Source organism: Austrofundulus limnaeus, unplaced genomic scaffold (assembly GCF_001266775.1).
Source record: "Austrofundulus limnaeus strain Quisiro unplaced genomic scaffold, Austrofundulus_limnaeus-1.0 Scaffold3, whole genome shotgun sequence".
Classification (NCBI taxonomy): Eukaryota; Metazoa; Chordata; class Actinopteri; order Cyprinodontiformes; family Rivulidae; genus Austrofundulus; species Austrofundulus limnaeus.
Window position 1 is genome coordinate 1,273,152 of NW_013952405.1, and position 18,315 is coordinate 1,291,466.

Genomic DNA, 18,315 nt, shown 5'->3' on the forward strand with positions numbered 1-18,315 from the left:
TAGTAATTGTGCATGGAAATTTGAAGTTGTACACATCAGCATAAGATCAGTTAGCTCAGAGCTAATTACCGCAGTAAAGCCGAGGGATCAGACGGAGCGCTCGTCATCTCATCCCAATGTGATGCTCCATTGCCTCAGACCGCAGGAGGCTCTCCCAGACATGAAGTCCTGCTCCAGGCACAAACACACTCATGAAAACCCAACAGACAGACAGCAGTCTCTCTTTATTCTGCTTCCAAACACTGAAACAATGACAAAAAAATAAATAAAAACGAAGAAGCTAAAACCTGCACACATCATCACACAAATTCCTCTTTACTCATAATGATCAGTGGATGTCTTATACACTTCATGAGTTTGACTCAGATCCATCTGAAGGGCTGATATAACTCATGAACACACTGACCCTTGCTCTTTTAGTTTGTGCTTCATGTGAGGGAGATTTTAGGTGTGCCACTGCCATCTGCTGGTAGAAACAACTTCAGTGCAACATCTATGCTGCAACTGTTTTTAATTTAAAGGAAGCTGAACAGAAAATATTGAAATATATATTTTTATGTTGTTATAGCAGCAATTCAGTTTGAAAAAAATATATAATTTTGTTATCTTAGTGGATATGTTTTAATTTTGATTTGTGTCTTAGGTAAATGGAACTATGCACTCTTTCACAAAGTTTTCAGATTTATAGTTGGAACTTCTGATGACTGCAGCAAATCTTAATCTTTAATATGTCATAATATATACTTTAGTATATATATATATATATATACATTAGTCTTATATAACGCTTTTCAAGACCCTCTAAGAAGCTTTTACAATTTTCATGGATCATTCATTCACACTCACATTCACACACTGATGATAGTAAGCTACATTGTAGCCACAGCTGCCCTGGGGCAGACTGACAGAGGCGGGGCTGCCATACTGCGCCACCGGACCCTCTGACCACTATAAGTATGCAAGGTGGGACGTGTCTTGCCCAAGGACACAACAACTGAAGTGGCTGGACTAGGGATCGAACCCGCGACCTTCTGGTTCCAGGATGAAATAAGACATTATTTAGAAGGGGAAAACATGCTACAGGGAAATGTGATTTTTGTTTTCAAGATGAAACTGTAGAACATGTTTTATCGTTTTGCCCCAAGTTTGTTGTTGAGAGAAGCTTAATTTATTGTTTTAATAAATTAAAACAAGGTCTTATGGACAAAGACTCAAGTGCTAAATCATTTTCATTTATATTTAGATGTCTGAAAAAGACAAAATTATTGGAGAGAAAATGGCTGTTTTTTATTATTATTATTAGACATGGAACATTGTGTCTTTAGTCATCTCAGTGTCACAAGCAGTGGTCACTGATGACACACAAAAAATTTGGTGCAGGTATATAGTATTGAATTGAAAGTGTTTTAAAGGGGTGGGGGGAGAGGTGCTCTATGGGATGCGAGCTCGGCTGGGAACTGTGCTCCAGGGAGGAGCTTTGTGTAAACAGGTGGTAAATAGGCAGCTCCACATGGCTCCACAGGATTCAAGGATTTCTCAAACATGCATGAATGAGTCAAAACAACATTTTGTGTATGTTTTTGAAGAGGGAATGACATTATAACATGATATTGGGATTAACATCACATTACAGCATAAATTTCATTGGCTAAGTTGTTACACAACAAATTCTTAAGTCCATGATGAATGTTCAAACTCTGCCTTTTTCATTTTTCTCTAAAAATTGATGGCACAAAGAATCCTGAGATGTCTCCAGCTGCAAAGGATATTCCAAAACAACCTACATTTTCTGGATTTTTGGCCACATGAGTAGGAGTCGATGAAATGGGATAAACTTTAGGCGTAGTGCAGCGACATGAAGCTTATAACTGTGCACTGTGTGGGCTGCAACCCCTAGGTTGAGGCACAGACCCAGTGCTTTTCTCCAGTCAGTTCCTGCCCCACTGTCCTACCACGCCCACCTACACCTGTTTCCTGTTCCATTTGTTCTCAGCTGCAGCCATCTCCTCATTAGCCCCGGCCCATTTAGTCTATCAGTCTTTACTCCACCTTCAACTGAACGTTCTTCATGCCAGGTCTGCTTCTCCTCTGTGTCTCCTCCAGTTTTTATTTTTATTTTTTTTTTTTTGTGAGTAGTTGCTGCCATGCCAGCCTGTTTATTTGTAAGTAGAATACATTTCAGTTACACTTTTTTCAAAGCTCATCGTGCCAGTCTGCGTCCTCGATTCCTTTTTTCTGCATATTTGATGCAGCTGTCATGTCTTGAGTGATATTCATCAAACGCCCACAAAAACTTTAGTTTTTCAAGTGAACAACGAAGTCAAATTTTACCTACAAACACACATTCTGATGATGTTTTTATTAATACAAACGCAATGGAATTTACTATTCTGCTGGGGCTAGGTTGCTATATTTTGGCCCTGCTAACTTTTATTTAACTTATATAGATTACAGTATTGATTAAACATATATTTACTTCAAAGTTTCTAGTGGTTCAGAGCAGAGCCTCCCTCAACTTTATTGTAACATTTAAATATTAAGTCTGAAGAGCAGAGAAAAACTACAGTACAGGTACAGTACACCATCTAAAATTAGGAAATGGTGAGGTCTCTCACAGGTTACAGTTTTAGCCGCCATTACTGCACGGACCACGGAGAAACAAAACAGTTTTATTCATGTACTAAATCCTTCATCACAACAACGAAAGAGGGAAAGTCAAGCTGTAAAATATCAACAAACTAAACAACAGACAAGAATCATTTATAAAGCATGTTGACATTAATCTTAATATGTTGAGATCATACCGAGCAAAATCAAATGCAACCAAAGAGTTTTTGTCTAAATTTAAGAACCAAAAAATTACTTGTTAACTGACTTTATTAATAACAGGTTGCCTGATGAAACAAACCTAACGATTTTTCTGCACAAAACACAAGATGAAGGTGAAAACAGAGAATAAATACGTTAAACAGCTTCACTTCGTTCATTTTTACAGCTCATAATTAGTAAACTACAGACCTAAAAAGGTGAAAAGTAAAAACTCTTGATCAAACTAAGCAAAATCTCTCCAAATCACCCAGAAACTACTAGGCAGTAACTATAGGTTTCATCAAAGTAGAACTCTTTCCAGCATTATTTACACCTTATTAAAAACAGATTTAAAAAAAGGTTTTAAATAAACATTCAAAAATAAAAAGTGATACTATTTTTGGGGCCCCTAACTCTCCGGGCCCTGTGCTACTGCCCTCATAAACCCAGAAATTCCATACTATTTGGGATTTTTTTTTTACTTTTTATCATTTGTTATGGATAAAAAAACACAAGTTATCTGATAATCAAGCGACAAAGACACTTTAAAAACTAAAGTAATAAATGTGTTGAAAGCCACTTCAGAACAATAAGACTCTTGAATCTTTGATGTGTTAAAAGTAAAATATTTCACTTTTACCTCCTCTTCTCTTGTCATTTGTACATCTGTTCTTTCATTGATAATAATGGACATACATGTGAAGTCAATCATCAGGTTAATCTTGAAGTTATTTTTTATAAGACTGTCACTGAACCTCAGACAGTGTTTGTGTTAAATCTGTCTGTTTGCTGTTATAGCTCCAGCTCAGCAGTTGGACTGTTCATAATGAGACTGCAACAAAACACACCATTCCCTGCTTCCTGCTTTAGATTTTGACAAAAAGACAGATTGTTGGGTCTCTTCTGATTCAATCTGTAGGAGGAAAACATTTCTTCAACCTCCTGTCTGATAACCGGTGAAGGTTTCGCTGGTTGACCTTAGCCGTTGCACAATAGTCGGTGTTTTTGCTTCTCTTTTGCAAAGATGTTACTACAGCAGATTTATACTTTCAGTAACTTCATTTAACTAACAGGTCTGAGCTACGGTGAATCAGCAACCGGCCATATTTACGCTTGTTGAACTGAACTTTTCAACTCTGTTCAGAGGACACAGACAGGAGAGTTCTGCTCCATCCAAGGATCTGCTCCTGCTACAAAACACAGCTTGGCCACGCGCCAGCCACGACCGACCTCACATACACACTGACCTCATTTGCCTGCAAGCAGCAGTGATTTTCACAGAGGGCTGACATTAAGCTGTTACTCAAACATTCTCATTCTCTGGGCTTTCAGAAAGACGACCTGCAGCCTCGCTCATTTAGACCCAAGCCACAGACTGCATTTGATACTGGGACAACTTTCTTCACATTTCTTCACTAAAAGTTATGGTGGAGCATACTGCAGAATAATTTGATAATTATTTTTGGGATTGGTAATATCAGACTCATTATCACGACAGAGCTTTGTCGTTTTATTTTCCTTAATTATTTTAATTAAACCTAATTAAACAAATTGCGCTCCCTTCTTTCTCAGCATCATTTATCTTTTAAAGAGAATTGCTATAATTCGTGTTTTGGTATCTGAATGCCATTTTTTGTGTTAACTCGATCACTTTTTTGTACTACGTTATCTGAATTTATTTAATCATAACTCTTTTTTTGTTTTGTTTGTATATTCATTTATACATAATTTCTTTTTATACTTAATCCTCCAGCTGCCCTTGTGTAAAATTACCCACAAGGCCTCAGTTGTGTCAATTCCATCCAAGGGCAGCAGAATGAATATGGAAGAATGTGTTGTCTTTCAGGGCGTTCAGCCAGCTCAGGGCTCTGTAACCTGTGGCTCTGGTCCAGCTGCAGTGGCCTTTTTGAAGCTTTGACTAATGTGAGTTTGATTTTTTTTGTTTGTTTTTTAAACAACAAAACAGGCTAGCTTTAGCAGTTTTCCTTCAATCTGTTTACAAATATGTGATGAGTATAACAAATACAAGGACTGAAACCTGAAGATTACAGTATATCATTGAGTTTGTGGCCACTTCAATAATCCAACTTCTGTTCTTACAGGATGATTTTTTTCAAATCCATCAAGTTTTATTTACTATTTAATGCAAGTTGCTGAGAAGATGTATAGTGATTTGATTAGATAACTATAAGGTTTAAAAAACATATCCCTTTGCAGAATTCAGTATTTTAGTTCTTATTAAATATGCTGGAAGGTACATATAGTATTGTTTTGTTTACACGAACATGGTCTTTACTTTTGTCCTATGAATTTTAACAATCACTGAATATTTTTAGTTTTATAATACAGCGGGTAAAATAAGTATTGAACACTTCACCATTTTTCTCAGTAAATATATTACTAGAGGAGCTAATGACACAACCCATTCTCACTCCCAAGTCGTCACATATTGACGCTTTTCCAAGGTTCCCTCTACGTCCGATTTTGACGTGCAGGGTACCCCCGTCACGTCAGTTACTGACGAGATGGGGCGAAATCTGTTGTCATATTTTCAGAAAGTGTAGAAAATGCGCAAAAACTACCGTTTCGAAGCCTGAAATTACCTTTGTTCACTTTAGACATCCTGTCCCTGACCCTAGTACCTAAAATTAACCATTTTTAGAAAATGTAGGAAATTCACGTCAACATGTTCCAAAGCCTGAAATTACCTAATATTCACCATGGACATCCTACCCCTGATCCCAGTACCTAAACTTAACCATTAATCCTGATCCCTCATGTTAACCTCAGACCCCCGACCCAAAGACCCCTGGTGGCGCAACCCGGAAAAGCCGCGGGCGTCAAGGACTGACGCGAGGGGGGTACCCGGCGCGTCAAAATCGGACGTAGAGGGAACCTTGGAAAAGCGTCAATATGTGACGAGTCGGGAGTGAGAATGTGTAGAATGACATGAAATTTTCACCAGATGTCRGTAACAACCCAAGTGATCCATACATACAAAGAAATCAAACCATAAATTCCAGAAATGAAGTTATGGAAAGCCAAGACAGCTGGTGTCTTGGCTTTCCATGCCTTTTTACACCTCCCTTTCTTCATGTGTTCAATACTTTTTCCCTGTGCCATTCCACATTATTACAAATAACTTCATTTCTGGACATTTATGGTTTGATTTCTTTGTATGTATAGATCACTTGGGTTGTTACCAACATCTGGTGAAAATTTCATGTCATTAGCACCTCTAGTAATATATTTACTGAGAAAAATGTTGACGTGTTCAATACTTATTTTTTTGACGTGTTCAATACTTATTTTACCCGCTGTATCATCCGCATGGCCAAAAAAGCCTCCCTTCAACAAACTCATAATGGCACACGGGTCATCGGTTGATAATTAAAGTTGTAGCACATTCTGCAGCTCCAGATTTTTAGTGAACTGATGGGCAGAAATGGCTGTTTTGATTATAGAGGTTGCAGACCTCTGAACTAGCTTGAGGACCATAATTGTGAGAAGCACCAACTGAGCTAAAGTTAGCTTCTAATATGATTACAGTGAAGCCCCGTAAAGTTGTGTTTCAAGGTCTGTGGACTCGGTCTTTTGCAGATTTTTTTTCATGGAACCTAAGTACCCGTAACTGGAAAACGTAAATTCTTTTAAAGAATGATTATGTTCTAATTTTGTATCATAAATATTGACCTAAATTTAAATAAATACGTGATGCACAACCTGTGCCCAGATTTTGCCGAGCTCAGCACCTCTGCCTCTAACAGTTTAGTGTTACAGCACTACGTGGTGTGTAGCTGCTAACAGTTGTACTTTTTGTGTTTGGTTAGGTTTGTACGTCATTATGATGCCGCCACAAACACACTGTAACCCTTTTTTGGACCTCATCAAATGTTTGCGTTTTTTCACGATTTACAGATATTCTAAGAACTTAACCCCGACAAACATTGTAGCTTCACTGTATTATTTGTGTTTATGCTGCTCTAGTTGCAAGTCTTTCTTTAAGTTTGTGTTCTATATTTCCAATTTTTTTTCTCAAAAATGAGCAATGCAGAAGCAAAACAACAAGGAATGAAGCCCTCCAGTTTATAGACATACACAAAGCAGTAGATTGCCATCTTTAGAGCGATGTGTCATTATCAAACAGCAGCAGATTAGACTCGTAAAAATGAAACAAGCCTTGTGTCTCATGTAAATATGTGGCCTGAGGCTTTCAAAACTGAGAATACCTAAGAAAATTAAACATTACCTAATATTCTTCTTCTCCCTCCACATTCAGATTTCCAAGTTCAAAGCGGAGCTTCAAAGACGGAGGAATAGATTTGTATTACGCTGTCAGCTGTGCTAACAGACTATAAATTGTAGCTGCAATGACAAAAAGTAGCCTGCAGTTTAATTTTAACTTGGTTACTATGGTGACTACAGAGTTGAAATGTCATGTAAACTTCGTCTGCAAAAGTTTTTTTTTCCTACTCACACAGTGTGCGATGAGTAAGCTCTTGYATCTTGTCACTCACCGTTGAAGCTGGTGTTGCGGACGTACTTCAGCAGAGTCTTTCCATCTGCAGCCTCCATTTGTGGACAAACGCCAGGATGATCGGGGCATAAGTCCCTGTGCATGTTGTGCAGCGCGTGGGCCATGGCGTACACCGCGTCAATCACAAACTGCACCTTCCCCTCCTGCTCGTACCTGGAGTCGATCCCGATGCGCTCCTGGCCTGAGTGGGAGGGTGGGAGACAACTTCTTTAGCTGAAGGCACCGGGAACAATTAAACTTTACATCCTTACTTCCCTCGCTCTAACTCTCATTTCCAGCTTCTTCATTTTTYCCCCCCATCTTTTTAATCCCCCTATCAACCATTTGCTGCCGCTTCCTCGGCTTCGATTCTGGAGGAATTACTTCTAAAGGGGACAAAGAATTAAAGAAAATCAGAGGACACATTTAATTCTCAAGTGGGATATATCAGCTCTCAAGCTGAGCTGTGGGACGGAAGTGTTTGTGACAAAATCAGCAGAGTCAGACTGAATTACTGCAGCGTGCTACAAAGTAATAGGCAGCCAACAATGAACCTCATTTGTCCCATCTGAAAGGAGATGAAGATCGCCATGAACTTTAGTTACAGGCTCTGCCACAGCAGCTTCCTGCTCTTTTATATCCTCCTGCCAGCGCACTGCCCTTTCACTGAGGGCTGCTGTAAAGGTTTTGCCTCAATCTGCTGAAACACAGTTTGAATACATAATTCTTAACCTCTACCTTTGTTTTCACTATAAGCTGAACTTTGCTCATCCAGGTAAAACAAAAAAAGAAGCAGCACTTCAAAAGTTTTATCAATAAAATGGTAGCTGCTCAACTGTTCCGTTTATGATCGTCATTACCATAATTGTAATTATCGTATTTAACAAGAAAATGCAATCAGAAGAAAATTGGATCCTAAAAGATGATTTTATCCTCACTGATAAGCTGTCCGTGGGAGCTCGGCGATCACGTTAATAAGGAAAACACAGGAATGCGGGGGACTTCCGTGAACCGAAGGAGCTCAGAAGCAATCTGCTCTGACATTTCAGTTCATTTTTCAGAACTTAACATACATCCCAACCCACATGTAACCTTTTTGATTTTTTAAAGCTTTGCGCGGGGAGCTCAGAGAACAGCCCTGGAATGCAAAAAGCCCATCCTGTTAGTATTTCAGATGAAGATAAATCAGTTTGGCTGGGGTGGGGTGGGGGGGGTGGGGTTAAAAAGAGACAGCAGATCAGCTTTTGTTCAGCCATTTCTTGTGCAATTGGCGGAGAAGAAAAAAAAGCGTTTTAAAGTCATTTTGCAGAAGGTTTTGCAGGACTCAGCAAAGTGGAGGAGCATCTTTTTGTCTTCGGCACATGATAAAAGGCACCACACGAGCAATTTTAAAGGAAACCAAATCCGTTCGACGAGGAGTCATTTGTGTCACGGCGCCATTGCCGTCATGGCGGATGGAGGGAAGATTAATGCAGCGGCCCACATCTCAGCCGTCGCTCACGTAGATAATTCACGCGGTGAAATGCCTGTCATACCGTTGACAGGCCAGGCTTAGGTAATATGAGGATGCGCCTCAATTGAAAACAACTCTATTATTAATACAACACAAAGGCGGCGCTGAAGTCGAATGGCCTCACGGATAGAATTTATTCAGATTTCTGACTATTCTCCTGAAACTTCAACTTTAAATAAAGCTGTTTTCCTGTCAAGGTGACATGGTTATGGTGGAATATAAAGAATGGAAGAGTTACAGGATGTTAGCCTTGGGAACAGATGGTCTGTTACTATAGTATGACTAAAGGATGTAGTGTGCGTTAATTATTCTAATAGTACTATTTATCTGTCCAGAACCTGCGGGGTGAAAAAAACACCTGGTGTTAGACACAGACATGCGCGGCTGAAGCAAATCCCAATCAGTCCACAGTGCCTGCAGCTTTTAATATGCAATTTATTCATCATCCTTCAAGTGGCATGCAGGACACATTTCCCCTAATTGTTCCATGTTTTAAAACTCGTGTACCTGTGCATTTGCGGCTGGAATCCTCTCGCTTTGAAGCACTGAGCAGCCTGCAGTCAAAGTTTTCCTCCCAAAACTCAGCAAACCACACGTTCCTGCGATTGTTCTCCAGGGTGAGTGCAGTAAAGTATTCATCAAATCCTGAGGAAAGAAGAGAAAATAACAGGGGCGAAAAGAATGGCTCAGTTCCGGACCAATTATCAACCCATTTAGACCTGCAGGAAATTAAGTAAAAGTTGTGCAGCAGCAGCAGCAGCTTGGCTGCGGCAGTAGCATTAATGTGCTGTTTGCTGTTGGGTGTTGGAAACACACCAAATAAACACTACTTCATCAAAATTTGACCAAAGTGGATCCTTTTCCTCTGAAGCACCATGGAACTTTAATCACCTCTTTCATCCAGGAAATTGCATTAATTAAAAAACAGGATGCATTATGAATTACGCACACTGTCTAAGTGGCGCCACAGCCTGTTGCCCKGGGCTGCGAGGTGCTGAAGGTGCTGAAAGGGTTCTCCCAACTTCCTAACAGACCGAAGGCACCATTTTGTGTTGTGCTTTTAAAAAGAAGGTCGGTATTTTACCAACATTTTTGTTGATCTTGCTTTCAAACAACAAATGGGGAAGAAAAAAAACCTTTATTCGTTTTTATTATTATTATTTTTTGGAGGATTTTTACTTCCTAATGTGGGTCAGCAAACTGTTCTGGGACGAAAACCACACAACAAGGCTTGTTATGCTGCATTTCTTTTCTTGCTGAAGTCACACTTTTCTGCGAGCTGCTTTGTCTCCATTTCACTTTTGTAATGTCACTGTACACTCTGTGTTATCCAGTCACATCAGCCGGGTAAAGGTAATAACGGCTAATTGCAGCTGAATGACTCAGCTGATGTTTATTTCAGCCGACCGTCGATGCACAGAGGATAAATACTGTTCTCTTTCCCCTTTACAGTGTGCATTTCTCCTGGCTAGACCTGCCCTAATTAATGCATGCTTCATAAAAACCAGACCTCCATTTATAATGATGAGTGTTTCTATGGACCGTGACACAGATCAGACCTTAAAATAGGCTGGGAATGTTCCATTTCTTTGTTGAATTTTGCATGTCCTGGCTAATGTAAATGCATAATAGCCTCATCTGCCTCCTTTTTTATGAGGATAGAATATTTGGTGGGCTTTTTGCAAAGAAAAAAAATCATTTTGTAATGACATTTGTTTTAGAGAATAATCCAAAGTACTTTAAAATTGTTATGACTATTATGATAAAGCTGCGCACATTTTCATTCAGCACCTTTTGCATAATGTAAGACAAGCACAGATGATTTTTCACTTTTTAAGCATGCAAAGCCTAGTTTTTACCTCTTTCATAGCTGCAAACATCAAGCAGTTTGTTTTCCCTGATTTCAGTGTTTGATTTACAAAGACGCTTCATCCAAAAGTTACTTCATTGTTGTCACATTTGACACAAAGACAGTACTTTCCTTTTGCACTGTCAAAATTAATTTGAGCAATTGTATAAACTGCCTACCTATGAAAAGCCACATGAAGCAGAGAGGGGTGAGGCGAGTAAATAGATTTATTCACTTCATTAAGAGGTGCACTGGTTCTCCTTTTTCAATAACATTTAACTACTTCCTATGGATGTATACTCAAATTAAACCAAACAAGCTCTGGAGTTTTATTTGGTTTGGAGATTTAAAAAAAACATATACATTTTGACTGACTTTCAACACTTTTAAGCAGCACTCTAATTAAATTCATTTCCAAACTGACCATGTAAATAAATGTTTCACTAATCRTCAAATATCCAAATGACAGCCAGCAATAAGGATCCGTCTGCATTTGGTAATTTGTTTTTCATTTTAAAAACAGATGTTGAAAAATGAAAAATGGATGGTTATTCCATTTTCATTTTATACTCCAAAAAACAGAAGAACGATAAGTCTTATTATTTTTCTCAAACTGAAAGTTTAACACTGTTGTCAAAGCAATTCAATGCTAATGTTAATGTGCTAAAAAAAAGCACCAGAAGCTCCAGGAAACAGTGTCACAGTTGAATAATCTATCAGCGGACACTTGTTGAAGAAATGTGAGTCTATCAAAAATAACTAGTCTAGATAATTTATTTTAAATACAACAACTATTTATCTACCTCCCCTTATAGTCTAATGGGATGAAAAAACACGTTTTACTTTCTAGCTAAAGACATAGGTGCAATAAATAAACATTAACTAACTAATTTGACATTTCTTTGACAGGTGTCAACAGTTTACATCACTGGTGATTCAAACCGCTTCCTGGAGCTTTTGGTGTTTTTAGCACATTAAGCCTTTCTCCAAGAGATCCACGAGAAACGTGAAGCCACAGCAGGTTCTGCAGGACAGAGATGAGTTGCCGGTTTGAGAAAAATAAATAGATACACTGTTTTTTTCATTTTGAAATATGACATTAAAATAAAAACATTCGATTTTTTTGTTTTGTTTTTCAACATGCTTTTAAAATGATAAAAAATAAAATAAAATAAAGTAGGTACACAGACCTTTGAGCCTGTGCCACATGTTAGATTGTCATCTGATGAAGTCTTTGACATCACATTTATACTGTAAGTTGTCAGAAAATAAACTGCTTTAAAAATAATAAAAAGTTACCAACATGTTATTTCCATGCTGGGAGAAAACTATTTTTGTGAAATAAAAGAAATACATACAATCATCTAATCTTGTACTTTGAAACTTGATAAAAGTAATAAGCCAATATTTACATTTTAAAGCTAGGTATAGGAGCCAGAACAACAAGCACACCTGCAACAAATACTTTCACAAATATATTTGTGCTCATTACAGCCACGATCCCAATAAATGAGTTGAGCAGATTCATGTTGTTGGAGTCTAGTATATTTTGGGATATTTTATTTCATAGAATCAGGAGTTGAAAAGGAGAGTCTGTGAAAACAGGATGATGCGATGACTGGTTCTGGTTTACAGAGAGCATAAAAACAGAGATACGACAGCAGCTGTGGGAAGCAAAAACCAATAAAGTACATAAGGAGGCTTATGCTTCTCTGGATATAAAAATTAAATTAAAAAGATTCATTACAGTCTAAAAAAAGAACATGACACATTATGAGCATGCGTCAGATGTTTGTAATCAMTGTCACTGCCAGAACGGAGTGACAAAGGTTCTGCGCTGCAGGTTTCATAATCTGTTTATCTGGGGGGAAAAAATAGGTCTAAAGCCAAATATGTTTTAATATTTCTGATCAAATTAGCTGATATCTGATTAGCTGTGCACAAAGGCAGCTGTTTGCCTTATCAAATAAAAAGTGGTTTAATGACTGAACCGTTTAAAATGATAGTTCATATCTTTTAAAATGGGGCTGCGGAAATGTTATGAGCAGGTAATATCTTACCTGTTGTAGAAAGCCATGTGAAAAATGGTTTAGATTTGACCATACGATGAGCTAACAGTCAGTCCAAGTCAGACTACGAGTGGATTGCTGACAATTAGGGATGCCAATACCAGCATTTTTACAAGTACTTATAYTCATATAAAATGCTCAGGTACTCAAACCGATACTGATATTGGTACCTGTATTGATACTTCATTCATTGTGTTACAGTTTTACATTTCAAGTGAAAAGTTTGAAGAAGATTATACAAGCTGATTTTTTCTTTTTTCTTTTTATTATTTTTGCCACAGTAAATTYGATTTGATATAATTAGAGAGGCTGCAACTTTATAAGAAAAAAAGAGACACCTTGTTCTAAATAAAAAGTGTGCCCMAGGGTAGCTGTGGCTACATTGTAGCTTACCACMATCAGTGTGTGAATGTGAGTGTGAATGGGTGAATGTCTGTAAGTGTAAAGTGCTTTGGGGTCCGGAGGGACTTGATAAAGCACTCCATAAGTTCGGTCCATTCACCATTTATCATTTTAAAGTCACAATGTAATGTTTGAGTCCTAACTCAGTGAGTACTCGGTATTGACGCGTATCCAAACTCGTACTCAGTTTGAGAAAAACTGGTATCAGGATGCCCCTTCTGACAACAAACTTTATCCCATCCTTAGCTGCACACTGAATTGTTATATACAAAGAAATCTGTGGTTGTTTTCAACACAAACAATACATGTGAAAGCTAGTTTATGGATTGGTACTCTGCCGTTATTATAAATCTTTAATTCAGATTCTAAAACAAAGCCACAGATAAAAAATGAATGACARAAACAGAGGGTGTAGTGAAGCCTGCGGTGTGTGGATACCTTTAATGGAGGAGCGTTTGGGCAGGATTGTGATCGCTCCCACCGCCACGTCCTCCAGTTGGTGGATCGGACTGCTCTTGGACCCCCAGCTGTCGGATCCAATCCACAGGAAATGGCCCACCTGATTGGCCCTCTTGGTAGCATTGAGAACCCCTCTGTAAAGGCATTTGGATGTTTATTAGGAGGGAGAATACAGGAGGAATGTGCAGCCCTGCATCTATTACAACGAGCCGGAGCCAGCCTCAAGAAGCTATTTGGACATAAAAGCCCTCGCCTAAAGCGCTTCTCATTAAAACCAAGGCAAAGTGAAGGATATTACTATTCAGATTCTGTTGTTTCTGTGTGGAGCAGAGACGTTAATATTTGAATAACACAAACAGTCTCTTTTGCTTCTTGTGCATAATGCTGGATTCTTGTTTGAGTTTCCATTTGCTAAATGCTTGATTTTTTTATGAAAGACAAAAAAAAAAAAAAAAAAAAAAAAAAYCCCCGGTKGGGGGGGGGGGGTGTAAATGAAACAATACTTCTAATGCTTTGCTGCGCTCTGTGTTCCAGATTCTCCTCTGAGCCATGTTTGTGTTGTCACAGGTATGTTTGCTCAGCCTGTTTAAATTTGTGCTTTCAGCTTGTCTTTAAGAGCCGCTGCTCGGAAATAAAAGACGGCACCGAGGCGAGACATTAGCATGCCAGAACAACACGTATGAGAGCGCCGCGCCGTGCCTCACCGTATGTCCTCTTCATTGGCAAAGATGATGACTGCCCGCGAGTGGTGTGTCTCCAGCAGCTGCTGGATGGTTTTGTCGTAATCCTCCGTCTTGGGGTTGTGGGGAATTTTCAAAGACTGGGCGATGCAGATTCCACCTTTTTAATGGGACGAGAAGAACAAATGATAAGGCCTCTGGGACGATCGTGCCTATTCTCCCACTCTTATGCACACACACACAAAAGCCTCAGGTCACAATAGCTGCTGCTCTTTTATGATAATCTCGCCTGTGTGGAAAGAGAAACACATCTTAACACAATAGTAAGACTCTGATGAAGCTGTTCTGCCTGACGCCGAGTCTAAACCATGTCCTCACACTGGATACATTTACATTTTGGCAGTGTTCTGCAAACCGCAGCAGCGAGCCGTACAGCACTCACTGTTCAGAGCGCCTTCCAGCTGAGTGTCATTTCACAGACCGAGAGAGTTCCATGCAAACACATCTGCTATATCAAATCCAATCATCTCCACCGACTGGGACACAAAGCTACAGGTTTAATTGTGTGGATTTGACAGGGAGAAAACAACAGCTTGTTATTGAATTTTCATTTAACGTCATTGTCAAACACATCTGACTCAAACCTGAACCAATCAAAGAGCACAGCAAGAATAAATGATATTAAAACTGATGATAAATCACTTGTAGACAGGTCATCACTATTCATTTTGTACAAGCTGAAGAGTTGTTTTTGCTAAAGCGTGTTATCAGAACTGGCTTTAAGCAGATTACTGGATAGTGTTTTCTTCTGTTGTGACATTCAACAGCTCCTTGTTGAGTAAAAGCACAGAATCATCTAATTCTGGGGAAAAAAAACTGAAAGCCCTTTGCTCCTCTGTGGCGTGGTAATTATATGTGTGGAGGACAAGCTAACCTTTCGAGCACTTTAGATAAAGAGATATTATGATAACCTGTGCGAGAGAACATCCTAACTACTGTAGGCCTACGCTGAAGCAGCGACTTACGTCCCGAGTCAACACCGTAGCTTTACCCAAACCAATTAAATTTCTCCCACTCAAGCATTTTAATCGTCTACCCAATAACCTCTCAGTTTGACTTTCCCTGAATAGACGGAGAAATGGAAGGGATCTCCTAATTGCCACTCTCCTCAGGCTCATTACTTTGATATAAACAGCTTTTAGCTGGCAGATCACACATCTCTAGTCACGATACTCTGTGGCATTTCTTCAGGCACAAGAAAGCCCAAAAATGATAACTGTTGAGCCTCTTCTTAGATATACATTTATCTTGTATCGGCAAGCAGAGCTGGGGATTTTTCTTGATGTGAGAAAAGACGCAGCAAGAGTCAAAAGACTTCTCAGACGGTTGCTGGGATCCTGCCTGAGTGGACTAAACAGATAAAATGGAGATCCCACCAGTGGTTTCTGTGGGTTTGTGGTAACTTGTTTGGGAAATGTTCCTGGTGTTATTTGTGCAGGCAGAGCGAGGCGATAGGTCTCCAAGGATGGACTGAAATTCTCTGTTTCAACTGAGATCTCACAGTTGGATGCTGTTTCAGAAACTATGTAACTGTGATGACTTTACTGTAGAGTAAACTATATATGAGATATGTTAACTGTAGAAAACAAGTTGTGCAAAAATAAAATTTGTAAACTCAAATATTTAAAATCTCATATAAAATATAGTAAGGCTACTGTTTTTATTCATATTCTCATAGAAATAATTCGTATTCTCAAATGATCGCTATGAAGTTGTAATTTTTAAAATGTATTTCCATGTTTTATATGAGATTTTAAATATTTATGAGTTTAAAAATTTTTTCTACAACTTCTGATTAACATGCACACAATTCTGCTTTTGTACATCCGGTGTTTTCGATAGTTAACTTACCTCATAAAACTAGTAGGCTTTATAGGAATGCATATCACCTGCTTAAACTGCAAGACAAAGTTTAAAGTATAGCTTACTTGCAGTGGAGGATTTAGACTATTATAGGAGTAGCTGGACTGGGATCACTGGTCACAGAGGGGTTGCCTCGAAAATTACAATTTCTCTACCTACCCCACAATTTTTTGAGTTCCTAATCATGTTCCTTTGTTGTTGCCTCATTTACGTATRTATATGGGCGGTGACTACCATGTAGAATTACATTATAAAAGGCTTTCTGAGCAGTGAAGTCGAAACGAACTCTTTGAGAGTAGAAATGGCTTTGTCAAAATGTTGCTGGTAAAATTGTCGGTCAGGGTGGCCACTAGGGTGCCCCAAATCTTTTCTATGGTGGTCATGACCACAACTAGCTCCAACCCTGATTGTGAATCATCTGTTAGTGCTATGTGTTGGGTATGCATACATGTGTACCCTTTTGGACATTTAATTATATTTTGGCTCTTGACAGCTCGTAATATTCACAAAAAAACGTGTGTGTGTGTGTGTGTGTGGGTGGGTGTGTGTGTGTGTGTGTGTGTGTGTGTGCTCAAATGGCTCTTGTGAGAGTTTCATTAAACTTTGTTCAGTGGTTCATTGTCAACAAAGAGTTGGCCCCAAAAAGGGGTGCAAAAGTTGTAAACAGAGATTATGTGCAATCTGTTGGCACATGGAGTGTCTGCAGGAGCTGACTCTCAGCTACTACCACACCAAACTTTACCTCAATGTCTGTAACACTGAAAGAGTTGTAGTAATTTCTGCATTTACTATTGTTGATTAGCTAAGATGGACATCTTGAATTGGCTTAATGCTAAAGGTTGGTTGTGGATGTTTTCTCAAGGTTTCGGTTAAATCTGTGTGTGGGTTCAWGAGATATTTGCTAACAGACAAACATTTAAGAACACGACTTTCATAGTTAGCAGTGACTTTGACCTTAAAGCGGCTGCTTGTAGCCTCACATGGTTCAAAGAGATAATGGGAAATAAAAACAAATCCTTCAGGACACAAGAGCTCAAGTTTTATAAAAAAAAAATACATTACAACTAAACCCTGCAGAGTTGTGTAAACAGTTGTATTAGTTTAACAGGCTTGAGCAAAGACGGATTGCAGGTCACAACAGTTAATAACACAGAGACCACAAGAGCCACTGATGAAGATAAAACACATTTGGAGCACATCCCATCTTCTGAGGGAAATGTGCTGCAGGCTTAAAAACTGCTCCGATGGCTACAGGCGGCAGTTGTGCTATGCTGGCTAAATTATTAAATACCTGCAGAATACCTCATCATTCGTCAGTCAGACGGTTGGACAGTCAGTCTGGGAGGCAGGCACGGTGAAAATGCAAGAGTGGTATCAGTCAGTCCGGTGTGGTGTGCTGCAACACCTTCCGCTGTCACTGGAATGGGATTGGACTTGAAAGGGTCTTCAGCTCAGAAGATGGATTTCATGGAAAGCTCGGCATGTCTGTCTTGGTTGCAAATGTCTGATGTGAGGCAGGGAAATGTCAAACTCTAGGGGAAGAAAGTGTTTTGGACCAACTTATTGAAGTTGATCCCTCCCACACACAAAAGGAAAAAAAAATAGCCCTGCACACCTCTGGTCCAAACCGCCTACAACTGTGAGAAAATTATGATTTCAAATGGTGAATTTTCAATCTTTAAATGGATATATTTGTTTATGCATACATAAGGATAACATTCTAAAAACTAGATTAATTAAAGGCATAATATTTCTTAAAGCAGATCACCTGCTGCCTCTCATGCCAGAGTTTCAAACTAAGATCATCTTGTGATAATAAACGACAAAGGTGTGGTCAGTGGCACTTGATGCTTGTGTTGGGAATGACTCTCAGCTACAACCACATCAAATTTTATCTCAATATCTGTAAAACCTACTGAGTGATAGACATTTTTGCAGGTTGATTGGCTGTGGCAGCCATCTTGAATTGGGTTGACACAAAATATTTTATCAAAATTCATTGATTCAAAAGGTATTTTGCCAACAGTACAGAAAAACAAACACACACACACACACACACGCAGAGAGAGAGAGAGAGAGAGAGAGAGAGAGAGAGA

General features: G+C 39.0%; 1 protein-coding gene across 1 annotated transcript in view; it reads right to left on the bottom strand.

Moving 5' to 3' along the window:
- Positions 1 to 18,315, bottom strand: part of grm7 (glutamate metabotropic receptor 7) — a gene marked incomplete at its 5' end in the record, with an annotated part of 63,196 nt that overhangs the window by 31,727 nt on the left and 13,154 nt on the right. The window contains 4 exon segments of the mRNA XM_014016729.1: positions 7,326 to 7,526; positions 9,345 to 9,482; positions 13,596 to 13,750; positions 14,321 to 14,456. Coding sequence (XP_013872183.1) covers positions 7,326 to 7,526; positions 9,345 to 9,482; positions 13,596 to 13,750; positions 14,321 to 14,456 — 630 coding nt within the window.